The sequence below is a fragment of the Meriones unguiculatus genome, chromosome 19 (genome assembly GCF_030254825.1).
Source record: "Meriones unguiculatus strain TT.TT164.6M chromosome 19, Bangor_MerUng_6.1, whole genome shotgun sequence".
In the NCBI taxonomy this organism is placed as follows: domain Eukaryota; kingdom Metazoa; phylum Chordata; class Mammalia; order Rodentia; family Muridae; genus Meriones; species Meriones unguiculatus.
In genome coordinates this window covers 71,233,310-71,257,960 of record NC_083366.1, presented here as the reverse complement: position 1 = coordinate 71,257,960, position 24,651 = coordinate 71,233,310, and the positions used below count along the sequence as shown (strand labels likewise).

The 24,651-nt window shown below is 38.2% G+C and overlaps 1 protein-coding gene across 2 annotated transcripts in view; it reads right to left on the bottom strand.

Moving 5' to 3' along the window:
• Positions 1-1,983: 1,983 nt before the first annotated feature.
• Fgf10 (fibroblast growth factor 10) overlaps positions 1,984-24,651 on the bottom strand; it is an 81,108-nt gene continuing 58,440 nt past the window's right edge. For both annotated transcript variants that reach the window (XM_060372332.1, XM_021640347.2), the window contains 2 exons: positions 10,981-11,084; positions 1,984-4,350 (listed from right to left, as the gene is read on the bottom strand). In XM_060372332.1, the coding sequence (XP_060228315.1) occupies positions 4,153-4,350; positions 10,981-11,084 (302 nt within the window). In that variant the 3' untranslated portion in view covers positions 1,984-4,152. The remainder of the gene's footprint in view (positions 4,351-10,980; positions 11,085-24,651) is intronic.

Below are 24,651 nucleotides of genomic sequence, written 5' to 3'. Positions count from 1 at the left end.
ACTTTCATTTAAAAACTGAACAAAAGAGAAAGACCTTTAAATCTTTCTCAATTGGAAAAATAAATGACAGAGAATTGGAGTCGATTAAAATGAATAAGAATAAGATAGCTTATTTTAAGCACATATAACTAGCAATTACCCAGTTTTTGCACCTATCTACCACTGCTTTTTGTTATTTTTTTTTTTTTTACTATTTATTTTATTTTTTTATCATTCTCTTTCTTCCTGTCTTCTTCCTTTTAGCAGCTGGTTCTTCCCTCTTGTATGTGAACTTCCAAAAACTGTACCTTGCCTCTCTGTGGTCACATGAATGAAGACTGGCCCTTTCACAATGCCTGATTTCTTATTGGTAGAGTGTTCCTGAAGCTTATTGGTAAATTTTTGTGCAGTAAATTATTCAAAACAAAGCAGTAAGAGTCACACCTAAAATGATTCAATTTTTCATCTTGAGAAAAGAAAACTTGGTTTTCTTGGAGTTGGGGAAAAAAAAAACAAACTTGAACGCAGCCCCTAAACCATCTATAGTCAATCTGAGCAGAGAGGAACAAGTACTTAGCACTTTATTTTACAGACCTGGAAGAATTCAGATTGTGCCCTGCCCCCATCATCCTTTCCAGGGACACTGTTTTTGTAGTTTAAATCACAAAGGTCCCCTCTATCAAGGTAGACCGAGCTCTCATCTCAGCATTTGTTTGCTTCCACGTGTGCTGCTTTAAAGCAAAGAGCATCATCTCCTAAATATTTCTAACTCCATATATATTTAAATCTTTATTTAAACAAGCACAGGCTAGCAACTTACTGCTATGAAAAACGTTAAGCTCACTTTATTGAGTAATCAAAACAAGAATTAACAGCATTCTAATTATTAGAACTCTGTCATAGAACACTGATCCACCAGACATAAGTCCACAAACTTGCGTGGGCCCTGGAATTAATTTGTATTATCGTAGGTTTTTTTCTGCCTGTTTTTCAAATCAAATTCATTGGTCTACTCCATCCCCTGGAAGTCAGATTTTGCAGCTCCTGGCTTTCCTCCAAAAGCCTCTCATTGTTGCACAAGCCATCCTTGTTTTCAATTCATTCTTCTTGATCCACTGTGTAAACTAGGTGGACCTGAATAGTTAGGAAAACCGAAAGCATTTGGTTGTTATTAGGGTAAGGATAGCCGACTCACACATGTAAAACATTAAAGAAACCTTACAAATGTTTGAGTAATTTTTTTCTGTTGTTGTTGTTTGGGGCTGTGGGGCATTTAACCACATCCTGCCATGCACACAACCCTGGAGCTTCTCTCCTTACCAGGTAGAGTTTGAAGCTAATAAAGAAACAAAAACAAAAACAAAAAAACAAGGACAGAATTTTAATTTTCTTTTCCCAGCATTTTTATTGCCTTTATTTAAATGTAACACAATATACACTGTTCAGCCTCTTTGGGGGTGGGGGGGGGTGATTCTGTATCTTTAAAGACTCTCATGTCAGCACTCATGTCCCGTGTCTGCGGCTGACGCACTTTAGCATGATGGACCAGGGCCCACGCTTCCCATGGAGGCAGAGCTCCCAAAATCTTGGTAAGTTTTTTTTTTTTTAAACACAACATTTAGGACTGAACTTTTTTTTTTCAGTAGTTGTAAAAGGGACCAGAATTCTCTATCAATATCAAACAAAAATGCAAAATTTAAATGCAGAAGAATCTCCTCACTACACACCAAATTGTTTCTGTGTTTATCTCTGCTAGGATATATACAGGCAAAAATGTACGGTGGGGGAGGGGGAAAGATGTTTTCTATTTTTGGACTCTGCAAGCTTTGATGCATGTTGCTAGAAGCTGTTTAACGTCTTGAGTACTATAATGATGGCTGTTTGCATGTAGTCTCTTTAGTAATCTAAATGTGAAATAAGAGTCCAATGTCTGCCCTATCTGCTGTTACTCTGGTCACTGAATACTATAGTTTGTCTCCCCAAACAGTTAATTTTGGTTGTGGGTAGTCTGTGTTCATGTGTCAGGTATAATTATTATTTTAAAACAAAAGAAAAAAAGATACCTAGTTTTTCTAGAGATGCATTACATTAGAGCTCTCAGACTTGGTTACCAATTAAATTCTAACATACAGAATCCAACCACAACAAGTATACATTTTAAAAATCCCATTTGTCATAAAACAAGTCGAAAAAAGAATACCACAAAATGCAACTATACCTATTAACCAAAGCACTGTGCCGTGCATTTCTCTTGAAATACCAGCTTTTCAAAGAAATCATAAATTATGACCTTTGTCAGATTACTCTGCAGGAATATTTTCAAAAAAGCTGATTTTTAAATAACTGATTAACTCTTAATACTAATTTTTAAAGAACTGATTTTCACTGGCTAATCATCAGCACAAATAAGTTAGAAGAAAATTACAAATCACCAGCCTTTCTGGAGTTAAATTTTAGTAAAACAAAAATAAAAACAAAACAAAACAAACAAAAAACCCACCACATTTGGTAAGTTTTTTGTTTGTACCAAAATACTGTATTCAAACAATGAAAATAAACAGACTTTTCCAAACAAGAAAGGAGATAAGACTGCAACATCAACACAGTCTTAGAGTTATACTTTAAAAATATTCAGAACAAATAATATTTTCTACATTTTTAAAAAAAAACATCACTACAGACACTGCAGATAAAGCTTATGTGTTTATTTAGTGAGATACAAAGTGAGGGCGGGTGGTGCGCTTACGGACTGCTTTCTACACCTGCTCTAAGAAAATGAATTTCGATGTGGTTATGTTATGGAACCTTCTAGAACACTTTAAATTTACAGAAAAACAAGCTTTATTTGGTTGTGTAAGGACTAGATCATACAGTTTGAACAGGTTTCAGCATATGGTTACACATATACCAGGATATATTTGCTTAGTTTAAGCCCCTGGGAGTGTTGCACTTCATGCCAAATTTGTTTTTGGTTCCTTTGGGGTAGAAGAATTCTGTGGGACTTAGAACGGGCCCTTGTATATTCAGATAGCCTTTTCATCATTTGCCATTGTGATCTGTGGACAGCCATCATCAGTAAAAGACAAGGTTAGTAAAAAAAAAAAAAAAAAAAAAAAAAAATCTAACAATTCATTTTTCTTCAGTATATTCTTGGAGATGCAATGAGGCAACAAAAGAGGATTTGCCCTTCTATATTCTAGGTAAGGAAGCCTCAGGACTAATAGGTGTTGGCAAATGATGGCAGTTATCTGCTACTCAAGCTCTAGCAGACCTTTGCCACAGTCATCCCTGATGGTTCTTATTGCAGAAGTGTAAATTAAGTCAAGGAGAGCACATGGGGAAGCACTCATACTGCTTCCTCGATCTCATCTCCTATTTCTGAAGTGTTTGCCAAGTTTTTAAAACAGTTTGTCATGAACGTGCGTGTGGTGCCAAAAAAAAAAAAGAGAAGGTAAATCAGAGGGCAGTGCTGAGGGATACTCTTTAAAACCCCAAAAGATATTTAACATCCTATTAAATAAATAACTTAGAAAGAAATAGAAAAGGATGGATGCAGGATGCACAAGCATAACCATACTATTTGTATTGTTAGAACAGTTTCACACTAATATGTTTATATTTGTAAATCTGACCCAATTCTTCCATGGTGCCACACCCAAAGCTCCTTTGGTTGCGCATATGATACGACCCAAGTGCTTTCCAGTAAATGCTTGCGTGTCTTACTGCTCATTGAATCATCAGGCTTGAATGAGCAATGAAAGTCTTTAATATGTGTTCATATTCCATAAATAACTTTCCCAAAGATCATTCAACAGAGTGTTTCATGTCCTTTAAGTCCTATCTCAGAAGTTCAAAAACAAAAACTTAAGAAAACGAAACAAAACATACAAACAAACAAAAAACCAACCCAGGCACAAAGTTGTTCCCTTGAGGATAATTTTCATCCCATTTGATTTGCTTCTATCTTGGTTATAAGGCATGACACAGAGCTAGTGAAAAGAATTTCATATGTCAGCAGTGAATAAAAAAACATCCAAAGCTTTCCTTCCTTTAAACAAGATGAACTCTGTGGTGTGCCTTTGCCGTTTGTATTATGGTCTTCAGTGAGGACACCAACTGCTCCTTGCCAAAGAGTGTTTGTTGTGCTGCTGTGTCCACCAACAGTGCCTTCTTTTAGGAGTGTACCACCATTGGGAGGAAGTGAGCAGAGGTGTTTTTCCTTCTAGTTTTTTGTCCTCTCCTGGGAGCTCCTTTTCCGTTCAGTGCGACATACATTTGCCTGCCATTGTGCTGCCAGTTAAAGGAGGCGTAGGTGTTGTAGCCATTTTCCTCTATCCTCTCTTTCAGCTTACAGTCATTGTTAAATTCCTTCTGCAAAGAAAAAAACACAGTTATTTATTCATGTGGTGACTGATTCCATATGATACAGACCACTCCACCTAATGGTCTACAGCCCATTGTCTTGTACATAGCTGCCATTTTTACATCAAATGCTCACTTTGTCTACAACGCCAAGAACAGAAGAGACAAATTCCTAACCACAAAACAAATTCTGTGTTTGAAAACACATGACTCATCTTTGATTAATCACCACAGCCGTGTCTTCTGGCCCTTTAAAAATTAGACATGTTTTGAATGATTTAAGTGTCTAGAATATTGTCAGGAAGTAGACATCACAATAACAATATTTATGATGAACCAGTAATGGAGGACAGTATTGTCCTTCATAGTGTTAGCTATAGGTCCTCTAAAATAAATCAATAAATAAATATTTTTAAAAAAGGAAACACCAGAAACATGGGCTCATCACACTTATAAATATTATATACTTAAAAATCAACTCATGAAATACTTTAAAGCTAATATATAGAAAATGCCTTGTTTGGGGATCAGAGATGTAGCTCACTTGATAGAGTTCTTCCATAGAATGCATGAGGCCCTGGGATCTATCTTTAGTACTCTTTATACTCTTTATACTCTTTAGTATACTAAGCATGGTCGACATGCCTATAATCCAAACACTTGGAACGTAGAGGTAAGTGGATCAGAAGTTAAGCTACACAGTGAGGTCTAGGTGAGCCTTTCCTATGTGGGACCCTGTTTCAAAAGGAAAAAAAAAGTCTTGTTTTGTCAATCATCATGTTAAAATGATTATGAACATAGTGACTGAAAATGCATTCAGATGTTCTAACTGGAATATCCATTTTCGCATTGTCCCAAGTGGCCAACTGATTTTAGAGAGCATTGATGTGTCAAGAATTTTCTCTCATCTGTTTCCCAAATTCAGTATCTTATTCAGAAATTAGTAACAGATACACAAACTAAGGAAGTTTCCCTCTGCTACTTTTGCAAACTGGAGTATGTCAGAAACTAAGGATCTGGAGCTTCTGGGGTTCTACTCTTTGCATTTACTAAAAGATATCATCAGTTTGTTCTTCCATTCTTGGGGTTGTGAAGTACTGTCTTACTCTCATCTGTAAAGTACTATTAAATGCAAAATCCACACAGTAATATGATTGAAAATAAGAAGAAAAAATAATACAATTTTTAGTAAAATAAAATGTGTGCATTAAAAATTAAATATCTTTGTGTGCTAAATTAAATCATTTTCTTCTTATTCATCTTTCTGAAACTATATGGATGTCAAGCAATATACTTGTGTTTTACACTTATTAAAAGGATATGCAGTTTAAAGATGGAAGGAAGAGGCCAGCAAGACACCTCATTAAATAAGACACTGGTCTCAGAGTTCATCCCCAGGAACTACAAGGTAGACAGAGAGAACCACTCTTTCAGGTTGTCTTCTGTCCTCTTCATGTTTGTTGTGGCATGCGCATGCTCACTCACGTTCACATATGCACACAGACTGAACAAGTGTAATAAATTTTTTTAAGGGAAGACTGAGACTACTTCAGGTAATTTCATATTGGAGATTTCATATTGGAGATTCCATATTGGATGCTTACTTTTCCACCCCCAAATGAATTTAAAGAGTGATATTTCTTGAAATGACCTTTGCCTGAGTCAGCTTTCTCATCTCAGGGGGTTTGACACTTGGGATGTAACTGGTCGTGCCATAGGTCTGGCAGGATCTTTGGAGGAAGGCCTAGATGTTCATGAGATATAGGCAAAGCCTAAGTACTAATGTTTAAGAAATATAGGTTGTACTAGCCATGGCCATCCCTCCTTTCTGGCTAGCTTTCATAGTATTGGAAGGTGCTGTACAGGCTGCTAGGGGTGGGAGGAGGAGCCATCAATAGTCTTCCCTGTAAGAGAACACTGAATTAGAGTAATGACTGGTGTGGCAAGAGATGCCCATGGGTGCAGTAGTGGTACAAATATTACGAGAATAACCACCACTTTCTGATTAGATTCAAGACCAATTTCACAGAAGGAAGTGTATAGCTGGCACTGTAAATTTAGCTAAGGATTCATGGTTGGGGAGCTCAGAGGACCCAGGAGTGTATCTGTGCTATTATTTTGCTAAATGGGCATAGCATCAAATTTCCTTCTAAATCTCTTTCTCTCTAGTGGGAGATTGGTACACCTTTTAGGCATCATCAGAGTATTTTTGTATGTGTGTATTGGAGAGTAGTTAATGCAGAAACTTACAACATGTCAAAGTGTGGAGAGCAGATGTCCATGGACTGATCCGCCACCTCTACCTAACACCCACCTCCCTAAGGCTCAGGGACTCTCGTGTGAGGGTAGGGAGAAAGACTGTAATAATCAGAGGTGAGAGAGAGCGGGAGAAACAGTGGCTGTTAGATATGACAGGGCCACTGTACTCATGATCCCGCAGCAGCTATGGCCATCAACAGAACTGCACAGGCTCAAGTAAGAAAGGGTTAACGGGTCCTCACCCCTAACTGAGGTGCTATGGATAGCTGGAGGCTTCAAGGGAGGAGAGCCAGCTTGCTCTAAGGGTGCAGATGCTGGTCAGTCTCACCACACTCCAGTAGATGACTCTACCCCTAGGAATGCATAAACAGCAGAAAAATGAACCCATGGGTTACTTTAGAAAAGAAGAGGTGGCCACAAACTGGACGAGAAGGAACATGGAGGCGTATCTTGAAGGAGACAGTGGAGGAGACTAGTGATGAATATGACAAAACACATTGTATAAACTTCTCTCAGAATTAATAACAGTATTTTAAAAGAATTGGGTAAAGCAAGATCCCAAAGTGAATTGGGACAGATTAAAGAAAGATTTTGGATTTTCAGTGCTCATCTGGGATATTTATATGATTTTTCAGTCATGATGCTTGAAGATCACACCAATTCATCCTCAAGATGTGCTCAGTTCTGTCATTCAAGGGAAAACTTGAAACCTTGGATAGTATTGCTAAAATGACTACTGAAATTGAAAGAAATTTAGACATCCCCAAAAATGAACAGAAGAAAATATTCAAAGAGAACAGATGCAGAGAAATTTTCTCAACCCAAGTCACTCAGGAGTTTTGCGCAGCAGAGATTCTTCAAGGCATGCTTACGTAATCAATAGAAATTACTTGAAAGATGATAAAAAATAAAAACCACAAAGTGTTATCTCCTGGCACACAAGCTTACACTAGTGTATAATCACAGTTTTTAGCAGTGTACTCTTTCGATTCTTAGTCACTAGATGGGCTAGCAGCAGAGGGAATGTTTCTAACGGCGGGCGAGGTGCTGGGGAGGTGGATAAGTTTGTGCGTTAAACCAAGTGGATCTAGATGCTACGTGTATAGTGAAAGGGAAGGTCGATGTGGCTTTCTGGAAGGTCACCATGTTAGTACAGGGTAGGCAGCAAACACACCCATGACAGAAATAGCAGATGATGGTCATTTCAGATAGTGAGCCTACATAGTATGATCATGTGGTAGACAGACCCTGGCAACTAAGAGTGACTGACAGGCTCAGAGAGGATACCGCTCAAGAAGAGGTATTCATGCCAGCACAGAAAGAAATGGGCAAAGGATGAAGGAATCCCATACATTTTTTTTTTTTTATGTCACAGTTCATTTGAGAGTGGGTTGTTACCCTCTTATAGCACATTTTAAAATCAGCATGTTTTATTACGAAATTTGTTTAATCTTTCCTCATAGTTTAAATTGTGAACGTTTGCTTTCTTGAGCTAACTTACATTAACTGGCTCTGTGTCCTGTAGACTTTGGCTATATATATTTATGCACCTCTTCAAATGACATGTAAACGCCCATGACCCTCTTACCTACTGACTCTGACACAGTGAATCAAGAAGAGCCTTGTGTAGTTTTGCTAACAACAACAAAAATACCAACATATTTCACTTTCTTGGTCAAAATAGCTTTGAGCTCATGGGCTCAAGTTATCCTCCTGCCTCAGTCTTCAGTATCTGGGAATGAAAGTTCAGGTCATTGCCTGGATTCAGACATATTTTTCATGTTGTTGTTTGTTTTTGTTTTTACTTTAAGAATGTTTTACTTCATGTGTATGGATGTTTAGCATGTGTGTTTTTCTGTGCACTACTTTTTCTGGCACCTAGGAAGTTGGCAGAGCATCTTAAGGCCTGGAACAGGAGTTCCTAGGTTTGTGAGCCATCGTGTGGTGCTGAGAACTAAACTTTGGTCCTCTGTCGGGGTAGCAAGTGCTCTTAGCGCCCGAGCATCTTCTCTACAAAACTACAACAGTTCTGAAAGAAAATTTTTTTCCAAAAATTATTTTGGTAGTATATGAATGAGAGAGTGTGTATGAGTGTGTGTATATGTGTGTGAGTATTTGTGTGTGTGAATTTGTCTGTGTGTGTATGAGTGAGTGTGTATTTGTGTGTGTTTGGTATGTGTATGAGTGTGTATGATGGTGTGTGTGGTATGTGTATGAGTGTGTGTGGTTAGTATGAGTATGTATGTGGTATGAATGCATGTGTATGAATGTGTGTGTGTATGTGTGTGTGTGTGTGTGTGTGTGTGTGTGTGTGTGTGTGTTTGAGTATATATGTGAAAGGCAGGGGACAACTTGTGGGAATCTCCCACCATCTGAGTTCTGGAGATGGAACTCAGGCTGTTAGATTTGGGTCACGCACATTTACTCCCTGGGCCATCTGGCAAGGCTCTCAAACACATTTAATAACAACAAAAGCAAAACCACTATTTTCTCAAAAGTGGTAAGAATTTAAAGCCTTAAATGAAGTTATTTCTTTAATTATTTATTGCTTTTTTAGGCTCCTCAGGAATAACATGCAGTGAGGAAACTGAATTAAAATTCCTGCGGTCCTCATACTTTGTGTTTATCCTGGTACGACTGGCTTGTCATTTAACGTAGAATAAAAGACAAACCTAAGCCATTTCTAGACTGATGTTTCCCAACTCACAACTAGTAGCGTAGGCAGCACATGGCACCTCACTAAATTTATGCCTTCCTAGACCTTAGGCTCTGAGTCAGACAGTCAGGCCTGCCTTGGTCGCCTCATTATGCTGTTTCACATGGGTTTTTGAGGCTTACTCAGGTTTAAGAACTACAGATCACCATTCTGATAATCAAAAAAATAAGTGTGCATATTTAAAGTTAAAATTTTTGATACTATGAAAACTGCAAAAGTGCATAATATCTGGCCAGAGAAGGATGAGCTTATTTAAATTACCTGTGTCAGATCTTTCTTCTGCCCATTGATATTTCTATATAATCCTCCAAAAATACAATTAAAAATTTTATAGCTATATTCCATGTGCTCCTGTATAGCAGAATTCAGAAAATTTTAAATCATTTAATATGTCTTTGGTATAGCTCTGGGATCAAAACTATGAAACATATCCATAGTTATTAATTGGCCTGCATGTATTATCCTTTAAATGGCAATTAAGTGATTGGAGGAGAATTCTGACATTATCCCAAGGCTACTATACTATTAATGGTCTTCTCTTACTATAATAATTAATCGTTCTATAACTATTTTATATTTATTGACATTTCCCCCTATATATTACAAAATGCTTGAAGTCGAAGCACTCTTGCTCGCTCTCTCTGTGTCTGACTTTCTCTCTCTGTATGTATGTATATGTTTGCAAGCACATGTATTGAGAAGCTGGATTGCTCTGGTTGGAGCAAGTTCTCCTATGTACCCCAGGCTAGTAGGAAATATGTGCTACCTCAGCCGTGCACAGTTTACGTGTGTGACTGTACTTCTGTCTCATGCATCCTTTTAGCGGTAGGCCAAGCAGTATTCGGCATGCCGCAGACAGCCATGTTTAACTAATACATTTCTTCTCAAGTCTAAACAGCATAATTGTTATACTGTGCATAAATCTCTTTTCATTGTGATTGATATTTTAATTGTAAAGAATTATTATTTTATGTGAGATCTTAACTGAAAAGATTTGTTTAAAATGAATTGGACTTGAGTTAGAAGAGGTCATAGGCAAAGTGCGTAACACTTGTGGAAAACACATATCAATCGACCCAAGGCCCCAGTGAGAACTTTACAGAAGGGCATCCTCTCTTGTTACTTGTACTTTTGTAGATAGTAGAAGCCTCCTATGATGACAGTACTGTGTCTTTACATGATGTCTATAGTGTTCATGCATAATTAATCACTATTACCTAGGTAAGTGCAATTCTAGAGTTCGTGAACAGCCTGGAAAATTATGAATCTTTTGATTTGTTCCCCCATGTATGATTATAACAAAACACACAACATCTGAGCCCTAGCTTTCTCTTCAGCTGTGGCAGATGCTCACAGCCCATGAGCTTCCACTGCATCCAAGTCCTCTGTTGTAAGTGAGTCTTCTCTAAGCCATCATCTCCCGTCCCCACACCCTCTCACCCAGACACTTTCATGGAAGTCTGACTGGCTTGCAGTTCTGAACATTTACAAATATCAGTAATGGGCTAACGACTCTGGAGATTATAGAGCTGAACAAGATGTTTTGTATCCAATCAGTGGTGACTGGAAGAAAACAAGCCCTTCAATGTCTCCTCTTACAAAACCATCCAAATCTCTGGTCATGACAGTGCAGTGTGTTTTGAAAACAAAATGGGAGTACTTACTGAGCCATAGAGTTTCCCCTTCTTATTCATGGCTAAGTAATAGTTGCTGTTAATGGCTTTGACGGCAACAACTCCAATTTCCACTGATGTTATCTCTAGGATACCTAAAACACACAATTACAAAGGCAAGTTGTAAAGACTCATCTGTGCTTAGTTGGTAGAAGGTAAAAATCAAAAGAAATGACAAAGTAATTTTATATTATTCTGAAAGCAAACGAGCCAAAACTGTGTCAATGTGTTCAAAGCCCCAGTGAGTATAAGAACCCAGTAGTAAGGCTTTGGGAGATTCCCTCCATTTTTCCTCTGAGCATATCCAGGCAAATGCTGTTTTAATTAAAATGCTTCCTTTGCAACCCCATAAATATTGAAACTACTCTACTCATCTTAACCTAGATTTCACAGAAACTTATCAGAGCCCACATCTGTATTGTGGTATTAAATTAAATCCATAACATATGTCAATGATAGGTCAGATCTACCTCAATCTGTAAAAACAACGGTAAACTATTTTTTTCTTTGTAGCACATTTAGATAAACTAAATCCCTTGCTGCATTTAACTGCTAAATTTATTTTGTGACCAATGTGTTGACATTCTGAGACACAGTGAGACTTGTCTCAGCATCCACACTGTCTTAAAATAGCAGATACAATATTCCAGGGTTAGGAATGGACGGAAGTAGTAATTGAGAAACAGGACCATTTTCTTCAGTTTAAAAAAAAAAAGTTTAGTTTGGTGTATGTAAAGATGATATTCTCTGAAAAGTTTGTAGGCAGATGTGGGAAAGGTCATTTGGTATAGAATGCCAAAGTCCACCCATTTTCACCTAAGAAAATCTCAAAACAAAACTTCTCATTTCATTACTCTTAATAGAGCTTGCTCAGGATGGCTGAAAAGCATGGTGAGGAGAATGTGGCATTGGGACCTGGGGTACAGGCATTTGATCCGTGGCTCTGCATCTATTGGGAAATGACCACAGAATTCAGCAGATTTCTTTGTGTCTCAGTGTCATTTGAAAAGTGGACAACACAGCAACATTTCTCACGGACTCTCGCTGTGAAGACAAACAACAGTGGACGTGTAAAATGATTAGACTTGGAATGGAGCTCAAGACTTGAGTTGTTATTAAAGGCAAGTTTCCCCCAATGGTTCTGAGTAAGGCTTCTTCAAGATGCTATGAAACTTTTTCAAGATCAGGGTTAACCAGATGGCGTGGAAGGAAATCATAAGTTAACATGTATTGTGTATCACTTGACGTGACAAGTACCATTTTTGATGTAGTATATAAAGTGTGTCCTCAGATTTTGGCTTATCTTCAGGACATGAACGTCTTCTCTCCTTTCCTCTCCCAGGTGAGTCTACCAGAAGCTAGTAGAAATGCTAACATTTTTCATCACCAAAACTGACGTCAAGAGAATTGTGGTAGACGACACAGCGAACCCCTGTTAGTGTGCGGAGGAAGGTCTGACCTCACTAAGAACAATGTTCAGTAACACAGCATCTCACAGTGTCTGCAAAACCAGGGACAGATTGTGTGGTGCAGTATGGGACAAGTTTATGTCGTTAATATCTCTTACCCTGTGCTGGTTGTTACTCAGGAACCTCACACACATATTCATTGCATGTTTTTGAAAGTGCTCTCCTTGGGTTCATTCTTTAATGTCTATAACTGTTCCTCAGGAAGGTACTGCCATTCCCATGGCCAGTTATGATTAGAAAATGGGAACAACACAGCTTGCGCACAAGGTGATGATCAGGCCAGTCGCGAAGGCTCTCAACACCCAGCTCTGCAGCATTCCTACTTTTGTAATCCACACCTCTGACTATATTCGCTTTTCCTTCTCTTTTCCTTTCCTACAGTGGGAGTCTGTAGAAGCCATTTAGCAATGACTCATTAAAAAACCTTATTAAATGACAATATGCTATTCGCCCACGGATGTTGAGGTTTCGCTTGGTAAAATATCTGAGTTTCAGAGGGAAAAACAAACAAACAAACAAACTTGTGACAAGGAGAAAATTTCAACTAGACAGGAAGTGGCATTCTGCTATAATGTTAGAGTATTTAAGCGGCTGTGCCTGCAGAGGAGGGCGTGTCTGGAAAGTGTGAGATACTCCACGTGTATTCTGCTGGGACAGAAAACGGACAGAAAAGAGAGGCATGAAGAATGGAGTTCTAAAGGATGAGCACTGAGCTGGAACTACCATCACGAGACTAAGCTGAACAAAGGAGACAGCTGGTACAAAGATCACTGAATCCCTGGCTGCTTATTTGGAGTTTACGGCATACACCAGGGCATGGTCCACCAAAATACACTTGAGTTTGTTCATGTTTTACCTCAGATAAGAACTCAGTATCTATTTAAAAGAGTGATCAAATACCCGATTTTACTTTACAGATCATCTGGGCAAGCATGCAAATATTCACTTTTAAGCATTTTGAAATTTAGACATTAAAATGTGCGTATTTAAGGGTCAGTGCATGCTGCTCTGCCACATACGTGTGCTGCTTGATGCTCACATCTTCCTCCATCCTCAAAAACGATGTACTTTTGAAATACACAAGAGTGTACACTATACCTTCTAAATAGATGGAGGGAAGACTCAGGTGATTTAATGCCCTTCTGAGTTCTAAAAATAAGCCTTGGCTGTCCCATAGGTCGCTAGGTCATAATCTGAAAGCTCTCTCTCTTGGTTGCAGCGACGGCATTTACTGCAATCATCTGCAAACGTGGATGCTTCTTTGGGCGTCTCAGCTTTCTCATATATCAGTTCTACAGTTTTCTCTATTGATCAAAATTATCGTTTGCCACTAAGACATATATATATATATATATATATATATATATATATATATATATTTGTAAAGGAACTCTGGAATATTTTGAGATCCATTAGATCAACAGCTATTAAGTTTGTTTGTGTTCGCTGTGACATAAAATGCAATGCTGGTTGAAAGCCTCCTGCTAAAGAGCTGGTGAAACGTATATGAGCCCTCTCTGCGTTTCTTTCAACTTATGTGATGGCACAGTTATCTCAAATTTAAAGGCTTTACCAGTGGTGAGAGTCAAGGAGATGGCTCAGTGGTAAACACATCTACTGCCAGCCCTGAGGCCAATCATAATGCTAGCGTAGTGTGATAGTTTAATCAACATGCTGGGATATATCATGCTTAGTATAATGCTATGAGAATTTTAACCCTTTTAAGTTAATCTTTCCCTCTTTCACATGAATTGTAGAAGCCCAAACTGATTTACTGGACACTAACATGGAAGATCTTCAGTAGCTGTCGTTTGAACTATGCATGTCAAGGGTTAGGCAGACACACTTAGTGGTGTGAACCACAGTATGAGGGTGTCTTTGGTTCCCACGAATCACCCTGAGTCCTATCTCTTACATGAGTCAGCTGCATTAAATAATCAACATAGACACAGTGGTGTTCACAATATGCCTTTGCTATGTAGCCATTGAACGCCAAAAAGAATCAGTGACTGTGCAAGCAAAATGGGGCATTTCTGAAGTCTAAAATTTCTGTTTTTGATAGTAATCGTATTTATGAAATAATGAATCAATAAGTTTCTATCTAGTGACGTAATCACTACTTGGAGTATAGCTAAAATGATATGATATGCACAGAATTAATTTTGTTAGCTTCTCCTTCCCTTAATTCACTTTTCTACTCACCGGATGTTTTAAAGGGAATTGCTAGGTCACATTTTAGGTCATGAAATTTGGAAAGATGGAGTAAAGAGCTGTGAAACAGCAGAAAAATTAGGCTATACATGTCTGAAGCTGGATAGCTAAGTGCTACAGGTAAGTCAGTTACATTCTGGGAGTCTTAGATATTACTTGTTTATTGGGATAAATTGCTCATAGCTCACAGGGTTGTATGGCATTTCGGGGAAGGGCTACTAAGTCTGTGCCTTGTCAGTTGAATCACAATGGTGCCACTTTAACTAATGCACCTTAGTGGATCCCAAATTCAAACCTGCCTAGCAACCATCTGGAAGATGTGTTGAAACACAGATTGGTAGTTTTTTGTTTTTGTTTTTGTTTTTTTTTTCTCTATAGATCTAGGCTGGGGCTCTGGAATTAGATTTTCCAGCATGTTGATTTTCAGGCAGTGTTGGCTTTGCTATCACAAGGACCACCCACTGCTCTATACATTATAACTGTGAGCAGGCAGGAAACAGCTTTGACGCACAAAAGCAATGGTAGAAATTTGTAGAGAAACAGAACCACAACAGGAAGAGATGCAAATCATGGCAGCAGTTAACATTCCCCGCAAAAGCTTTTCATAGATGTGGATGGAAGAGAATTTTCTTCTGCATAGCAGGTGTCGGATTCTTGACAGCTATATGCTGTCACAATAGGAATTTGGGATTTATGTGCTATGCATGCATCATTTCTTTGATCAGGTTTTTAAAGACAAAGTTATATTATTATCAGCAGGGTTAAAGAAGAGATCAATGGTTAAAAGCACGCACCACTTTTGCAGAGGGCTGGAGGAATGAGATTCTTTCCTCTGGCCTCCATGGACGACAGACACGTACATGGTGCGCATAACATGCAGAAGAAACATGCATGCAAATTCAATTTTAAAATATTCCATTAAAGATATTATTATCAGATTTATTGTCTTTCAAATATGAGTGTAGAAATACCAAAGGAAATTTAGGAGGCTTAAACAACATTTATGGACATTCACAAGTGACAATTTGTATTGACAATCTACAGATTAAAGGCCTGTACATTGGCCTTCAAGTTATGCTCATGGCTGTAAAGTTGGCTCAATGCGATAGGGATTCATTTTGTCCCCAACCTTTCAACTCAGGTTTGCTTTTTCTAGAATGATTTTGTCTTTCAGTGGTCTAATGATGACTAGTCTAAGTCTGGGCTATTTGGTAGTTATAGACATGGGCTTCCTGTTTAGCATAATGCAGGCCAGCTATTTAGGTTCTGTCTGCCACAGTCCCTTCAGAGACACTTTGTATTTACTTAGAATTACAGATAGAAATGAGATCCAAATGAGAAAATCATTACCAATGTTCCATGACGAGATACATATTTCCTAAATTGGTAAAGAAAAAATGACTTCTCACATTCTTTCTTAGTAACTCAGGACTTAGGATAAACTCGCAATCAGCTTGATCTTATGGATGAGAATGGAGGACAGTCCTAAAACTTATAAATTTAAGAGTGCATCTACTGGGCAGCGGCATCACATGCCTTTAATCCCAGTACTTGGGAGGCAAAGGCAGATGGATCTCTATGAGTTCAAGGCCAGCCTGGTCTACAGAGCTAGTTCTAGGGTATCCAGGGCTATACAGAGAAACCCTTTCTTAAAAACAACAACAAAAATCAAATCAAACAAACAAAAAGTGCATTTAATTAACTGGAAAATTAAAGAAAAAGCTAAGCATTTTGTCTGGGATGTGGCTCAATGATAGCTAGCTTACCCAGCATGCACAAGACTTTGTGTCCATACCCGGTTTCAAATACTCACACATAACTTTAAATAGTTAACCCACTGGCACTGACATGTTAATGTTTTAAAATGTCAGAAATTTACAATGGAATCCAAAAATAATTTTTATAGATTTTACTGACTTGTTGAATTCTTCTGTTTTTTAATTAATTCAATTTACATCTCCTCCCAGTCCCACCCTCCCTTCCACATCTCCTCTACGTTATTCCTCAGAATAGAGGAGCCCCCTATTCAGACAGTCCAGCTCATCTATTCACATGAGGGCTGAGTTTATCTTCCTCCCCTGTGGCCTGTAGGGATGTCCCATCAGGGGGAAGTGACAAAAAAAAAAAAAAACAGGCAACATAATTCATCAGAGATATCCCCCACTCCCCTACCCAGTGGGCCAGCATGAAGCCTAAGATGTCAATCGGACTTATCTTCTTAGGGTCTGTGCAGACATTTCTTACTGTTTTTTTGTTTGTTTGTTTGTTTGGTTGGTTTGGTTTGGTTTGGTTTGATTTGATTTGGTTTTGAGGCAAGGTTTCTCTATGTGTCTTGGATGTCCTGGAATCACTCTGTAGACCGGGGTGGCCTTGAACTCACAGAGCTCCCCCTGCCTCTGTCTCTTGAATGCTAGGATTAAAGGCATGTGCCACCACCACCTGGCTTCTTAGTGCATTTTATTATACATAAAATGTGACTCCAGGTTGTTTTTTTTTCACTTCACTAGTTGTTCTATTCTTCTTTCTGTTGCTATGACAAATACTCTGATAGAGAGTGACTTTGGGGAAAGGTGTTATGTGGCTGATGATTCCAGGCTGTGGTATGAGGGAATTCTAGGTAGTACCTCAGGCAGACAGCCACACCACAACCACAGTCGAGAGCAAAGGAACAAAGAAATGCAATCTTGCTTTCTCTCATCATGCTCTCACTTCTGTTGTTCAGGAGCCCCCTGACTAGTGAATGGTGATCTTCACAATAGCACAATAAACATTCATGATAATTAATTGTCAGTCAAGACATTAATTATCAATCCAGACAACGTCCCACAGACTTGACCACAGCCAGCACGATCTAGGCAATACTTTATTGAGTCTGCCTCCCTGTAAAGATTTAAAGAGACAACAAAACAAACAAACAAAGCTCCCAACCTTATCCTCACCTGAACATGTTAGGAAACACAGCCTATCAACTTTGCCAGTGTCATGTTTTGAAACATTACCTTCTGTTAGCGTATGTCCCCAAAAGGCACAGATGGTGTGTTTCAGGGCCAGGGTTCATGCAGGGTCTTAGTAATCGCACAAATAGGCTCTGATACAAATACACCTCACGAACCGGGGGACACTTGATGGCCAGCCAGAGCAAGTCAAGTGCCTAGAAGGGCTGGCATGTGATTGACATGTGGCCCCAGTTTGAAATGGGACCACATGGGGTGTGGTGTGGTACACAAAGTGCAGGTGTTCAGAGCCACAGATGCTTCCAGAAGGGCCTATTCAAATGGTGTCAATCAAGGCTAGGAACAAGGAAGTCAGTAGATTTTTCCTAGAAAAGTTTTTCTTTAATACCAGAAGATATATTTGGATAAAGTCAAGTAAATCTATTCATCAATCATTTCATTGTCTTTATTTGACAAATAATTCTTTAAATAATTCTATAAAGTCAGAAATCTTGATTCTGTTTTTTAAAAAAATCAGAGTATCTTAGACACAGCTCACATGTGACAATACCTCCTATTATTGTATTTAACATTGTGGAGAAGACCTGAATGAATTCACATGTAACTTTGGTCATCACCAAAAATGCTGAAAGAAGAAAAAGTCTGCTGTTCTATGCATGAAGTGTTTTCCTCAGCACAATCACTGTAGCTTTATTGCTTCCAGAGAAATCAATAAGTAATTCATGTTATTATAGTTGTGTTATGAATTAGAAGAAACCAAAGAACCTTAAGTTAGATCTACTGCAGTAAGGAGGCATTGGCAAACATTAATTCTCATATAATTTTTATGTCCTAAAATTAAGTTATAAATTATTTTCAGAAATCTGTATGCAATCAAAGCCTGTGACCAATGTAATTTAAGACATGGACTTCACAGCCTCAAGATGAGTAAAACATCAATAAATGACATAAAAGGTGTTGTTTTTTTTTTTTTTTTTAAATGAGAAGAGGTGACGGTATTTAAAACTCAAGGAATGCTATGGTTTAGCGCATTGTAAAATCAGAGAAGAGTTTGAAGAAATGTAGAGAATGTCTGCTTCATATCCCTTCTCTTCCACAAGAGATGACACCAGGAGATCCAGAGAGATTGAAGAGCTTATCCAAGCACCTGTAGAAAGGTCACTTAGGACCAGAAGTAAATCCTGAGTCTCTATTCTTCCTGAGGCTCCTATAAACATTTATAAACTCTTGGCAGCCAGGCAAAGACTTTATATCTACTTTACATTTTATAGACTAATTCATCTTGTTCATTACACAGAAACAATTCAGTCTATTTGACTCTGACCATTGCTCTTTATTTATAAATGGAGAAAAAAAAATCCTAAAGTTAACACAGAAGGCTAGATAAATTACTGCATGGAATATTTCAATAAATTATTATTCATCTTGAAGATAACCCAATAAAATGTCTACCATATTTATTATTTTAAGGTAAATTTTCATAACATACCTAATTACAATGTATTGTCTTTTTTTCTTTATAACTTAACTAAAAGGAAAATGAATCACTGGTACATATCTTGATTTTTTTTCACAAGAATGTCTTATTTGATTTGTAAAAGTTCATAAATCAGGTAAGCATGGATGTCTCTAAGCAGTAAAATACTTAATATAGAACTAGTTCAGGGATTCGAGCTCATTGCTCGAACATATACATGAGTTCCAAGTTTGATAAGTTCTCCAACAATATAAACTAGCCCTAAATTCTTTCTGTGGCTATTTACTAACATGAGTTTTAATTTGACTGCATAATTTATTAACAAATAGCTTTGAAATTGTAACTATAGCTTGACAAACTATATTCACTTATCATTATAATTATATGCTATAGTTCAGTAAGTCATGGCCTTGGCCATGAGGAATTATGTCCCCAGTACTTGGGAAATTCATGTGTGTCTAGAGACCAGCTGGGATGAATTAGGTAGACCAAGGGTAGATGTGATATTCTCGAAGCCCATGGAAATGCTATGTATTTTCACAACCCAGGAAACAGAAAGCTCTGGACAGAGCCATGTGTTCACTTTTGATCACTAATACAGCACAGATTGGACATCCGAAGAGAGAGAACATAGGGAATAGGACAAGAACCTTCCACAAGGGGCCTCTGAAAGACTCCACCCAGCAGGGTATCAAAGCAGATGCTGAGATTCATTGCCAAACTTTGGGCAGAGTACAGGGAATCTGATGAAAGAAAGGGGAGATAGAGGGACCTGGAGGGGCCAGGAGCTCCACAAGGAGAGCAACAGAACCAAAAAATCTGGGCACAGAGGTCTTTGCTGAGACTGATAAACCAACCAAGGACCATGCATGGAGATAACCTAGAACCTCTGCACAGATGTATCCCATGGCAGCTCAGTATCCAAGTGGTTTCCTAGTAATGAGAACAGGGACTGTCTCTGACATGAGCTCAGTGTCACCTCCCCCTGAGGGGGGAGCAGCCTTATCAGGCCATAGAGGAAGACAATGTAGCTAGTCCTGATGAGACCTGATAGGCTAGAGTCAGAGGGAAAGGGAGGAGGACCTCCCCTATCAGTGCTATTGGGGAGGAGCATGGGAAGAGATGAGGCAGGGAAGGTGGAATTGGGAGGGGATGAGGGAGGAGGCTACAGGTGGCATACAAAGTGAATGATCTGTAATTAATAAAAAAATCAACTAAAAAAAGCACAGACTGTATTTTGCAAATTAGGCTGGAGTGGGTGTTTGCTTGGTGCAATAGTCTGAAACTGAATAAAGACAAATGTTAGAGCACTATGAGCCTGATGTTCTGGTCTAGACAGGAGGAGAGTAGCAGTGGGCTGAGAAAAGCTCCAGGGATAAACACTGTTCCTTTAACTACACAGGAGGAGGGAGGGCTGCCTCTTGGTCATAAGAAGAGCGGGCACTAGACTGCAAACATGATTCAGTTCAGTAATTGTGTATGGGATAGAGTATTAGGTAAGAGTGTTAATGTCCTAACTGAACATACTTTTGTTGTCATTAAATCTTGGGTCAGGAATCTGTAAAAGAATTCCTAGAAAGATTAAATTCTATGACACATTATAAGCTCCTCATGTAGACAAAATAAATTATCTCGGTATCACATTTTATCAAAAAAAAAAGTGCTGATATTGGCTGAAAATTCTATGTTCTCGAGAAACAGAGCTGCCCTTTCAGAAAAATCCAAGATTTCAAGTGAAAACTAATGGTTAAGGAGAAGGATGTATCACATGTTGGCTACAAACAATCAGTGAGAGTGCTTAGGAAAGAATTCACTCTGGGAAGAAGTAAATAAACAGAATGAACTCATCTGTTCATCTGCTTTGCTTACAATACTAAGATCCACAATATCATAGCTTTAAGAAGTTATACACACACACACACACACACACACACACACACAAATACACACACATAGAGGGGAGAGGAGAGAGAGAAAAGAGAGAAAGGGAGGGATTCATCTTGGAAGAAGAGTGAACAACTATATCTGAGTTGAAAGCAACATTTAAGTGTTCAGAACATTTAGTGTGTAATTAAAATCTACTTTAGTTTCACACACATAAAGTATCAATATGATGAAAAATCAGAGGACAAAAGAGTTTATCAGAAAATCAAATCCTAAAAGTTAGCAGAAGAATGAACAAAATAATCGTCAGAAGGGCTCAATTGTGTTTATCATAGCATATTACGTAAGTATATATTATATACATAAATTTATATGTAATACAGATTACATATAAATATATATTATATATTGTTAAATTTAAATGCTTGATTTTACTTAATTCGTATTTTATTCAAGAATGTTAAAACTTAAAAGCAATCAGAATTGTATACAAGATAAAATGCCTTAAATTTCATTGAGGTGTTTCTAGCTCAGCTGTATGTTTAAGAACCTGCAGCACTGGCCTGAATGTTAGCGCTATGTGTTCAGAACCATCTGGCGTGTGCAAGGCCCTGGGTTCAGTTACTAGCATGTATGTGCACAAGGCATACATGTAAAGAATTAGTGTTATATCATGAAAAATGCTTCAATTTACACTTAGCTGTAAAGATCTAATTGTCTTTATCTTGAGTAGCACTCACGAATATTACTTAATGTACACAGAACATCACAATGAGGAACTTGGGTTGATTTGCTTAATCTTCACTGGATGAAGTATTATCAGGCAGTTACAAATTCAGAGGCACCAATCTATTGTGATATGTTTTATTAACAGTTCCATCACCAGCTGGGAAGACCAAAAATGTTTGAAAAATCTCATCAAAATTCCAGTAAAATGCCAAAAAAAAAACAAACCCGAAAAACAAAAACAACAACAACAACAAAAAACATTTGTAGGTGAAGTGCCTAGCTTTCCAAATTAGGTTATAAATCATTGGAAACATCTGTAAAGAGGAGTTGGCTGTCCAGGGACAAACAACCACCCCTGAAAATGTATACAAGTACTCTTACATAGATTGAACAGGTTGTATTTAGAAATGTATGTGTGTTTACACATGCACATATGTATATAGTAGCAATTGTTTGAGAGGTCATGAATGTTAAGGAGAATAAGAAGGGGCAAATGGGAGGGCTTGCAGGGAGGGAAAATGGGAGAAATGTTGGAATTGCCTTATAATAGTGAAAATAATAATAATAAAGAATTTGCAGGCACCTACAGCCTGGTAATGCTCAATTTGTGTTTCAGTTGTTTCTACTTCTTTCGCTAATTGTGGGTCAGAATAAAAACTGGTTGGAACCTACTTAGTAAAAACACTGAAGTATCTCAGTGAGGATCATTCTTGGGTAGTAATTTTGCTTTCACATAAGGAGCTTACAAATGATATTAAGATGGATGAAAAGTGAGGGTTCTTATCTAAAGTTTAGAAGGAGATATAACTGTAGTTTTCATATCTCATGAAATAGGCTAAAATTTAGGACCAGTGGCATGGCATTATTTTCACAGTTGCTGTTATTCAACAGATGGATAGATACATGAATAGATACATGTAGATGAATAGAAACATGCCCATCTGTCGTACACAAAAGAACAGCTAGAAAACAACTTTGAATTGAAATAAAAACCCTAACCAAAACACTTAATTATAAATAGAACTGTACTCTAAAATGTTAAATTTTAAAGAATGGCAGATAATAGAAAAAAAGCAGAAAAATCAATCAAGTAATTTTTAGTATGTGTCAATTACAACCATTATATAAATGTCTTACTGCTAGTCATAGAGTAGGCATATATTATCAGGGAAATTTTTTTAGTATATAGGTTTCAAGCTGTTTCACATCTCTGATATTTAACCACACAGCAGAGGTGAGAGCTATAGTGTAGAAAGAAGATAGAGAGTTTGACTGAGCATAGATGGAGATCCAATTGCTCTTGGTTTGCTGAAAGAACAGCACTCATGCCTCCTTTTGGGCTTCATCTGTCACTCTTAACTTCTGCTGACTCATGGCAGATACCCAAATACAGCCATAGGAGAAATTAACTAATCTGAAAACTTTCATGGGAAATATATCTATTTATCAAACTAATTTGCCTTTGGAAAGAAGAAAAGTAGGAGTTTCTGGTTTTTATCCTCCATGGTTCAGTTCTGAAGTTCCATGGTGACACTTTGTAGAAAGAGAAGACAGAATCCCTCCCCCCGCCCCCGGCTTAATTGTCTGCAATTCTAAGCATGGTACTCAATGAGGCTAAAAATCAGAAGACCTACATTTATCTTCTACACTCAGTGTTAGCATTTAGGCAGCCTGCTTCTCAGTTGCCTCGTAGCCTATGATGTCATCATGTGTCCCCTGCCAGGTAGATACACCTGGCAGGTGCCATTCAGTTGCACAGGAGCTATAAATGGACCCCTGCCTTTTATCTCTTTCCCTCTGTCCTACTCTCTCCTCTTTCTCTGTTGGGGCATCCTCCTCCCTTCCCCCTGCTCTCTCTCTCTGTCTCTCTTTCTCTCTTTCTCCATCTCCATCCAATAAACCTCTTTCATATGATATTTGTTGTGCACATCATTTAGCTCCGCAGTCTCTAGCCTTTAGACCAAATCCTCACATGATTTTATGTATGTGTATTTTACTCAAAAGCAACAAGCTGGTTCCCTGAAAGACTGATAGCTTAGAACAACCCAAGAAAACTGTGTTGACACTCTTTGATGCTTAGTGCTTAAGACCCTTGTAGGAAACAAAAAAGCCAGTCAACTTCATGCTCTAGGAAAACAAAAGACAAAAAGAAATGCCAAATCTAAATGAGAATTATTGTACTTAGCTTTTTCTACTGAGTCCACTTGTTTCACTCCCAAGAACCAAGGACCACGTCTTTCTCTTTTGTGCCATAGTGCGTAGTCATGGGAACCTTTTTAAAAAGAAATTCTGAAAGAAGCCGTCTAAACACAAAAGGCCAGTATCTGAGCCCTGAGCCCTGAGCCCTGAGCCCTGAGCCCTGAGCCCTGAGCCCTGAGCCCTGAGCCTGTGTGTTCTTTGAGGGGTTTGGTCAGGGATGCAAAGGTAAGGAGGTCGGCTGCAAACATCCAAATATAAACAATTGTTTGTTGACTCTAAAACCCTGGTGAGTGTTTTCATCTTGAGTGCTTAACAGCTTTCTGACATGGTGGCAGATCCTATCTTTCTTCTTCCAGTGAACAAACATCCTTCTCCTCTCTCTTTGCCTTCAACAGTCATTCAACACTCTAAATCTGAAGAGGGTGACAAAGTCTTTCCTTTAGGTAGACATAAAAGACATGAGGAAGAGTGGAGCCATTTATCTTGTTTCATTATCACCATCTCCTCTTTTTATTGTTTCTCTGATTTGCCAGTCCACAAAGACAGCGGCTAATGATGACATCTGTGGTCCTGGGTTCTGTGGTCTAATTGCACAGGCTTCTGCCACATGTCTTGTCCATTTACATAGACGTGATTTACAGAGCCTGAGAGACATTTCCTTAGATGCCTTTCTACTCAGACTTCAAGGATTGCATATGCTCTACTGTTAGATCTGTTTTCACATTCAACTAAGGTGAAA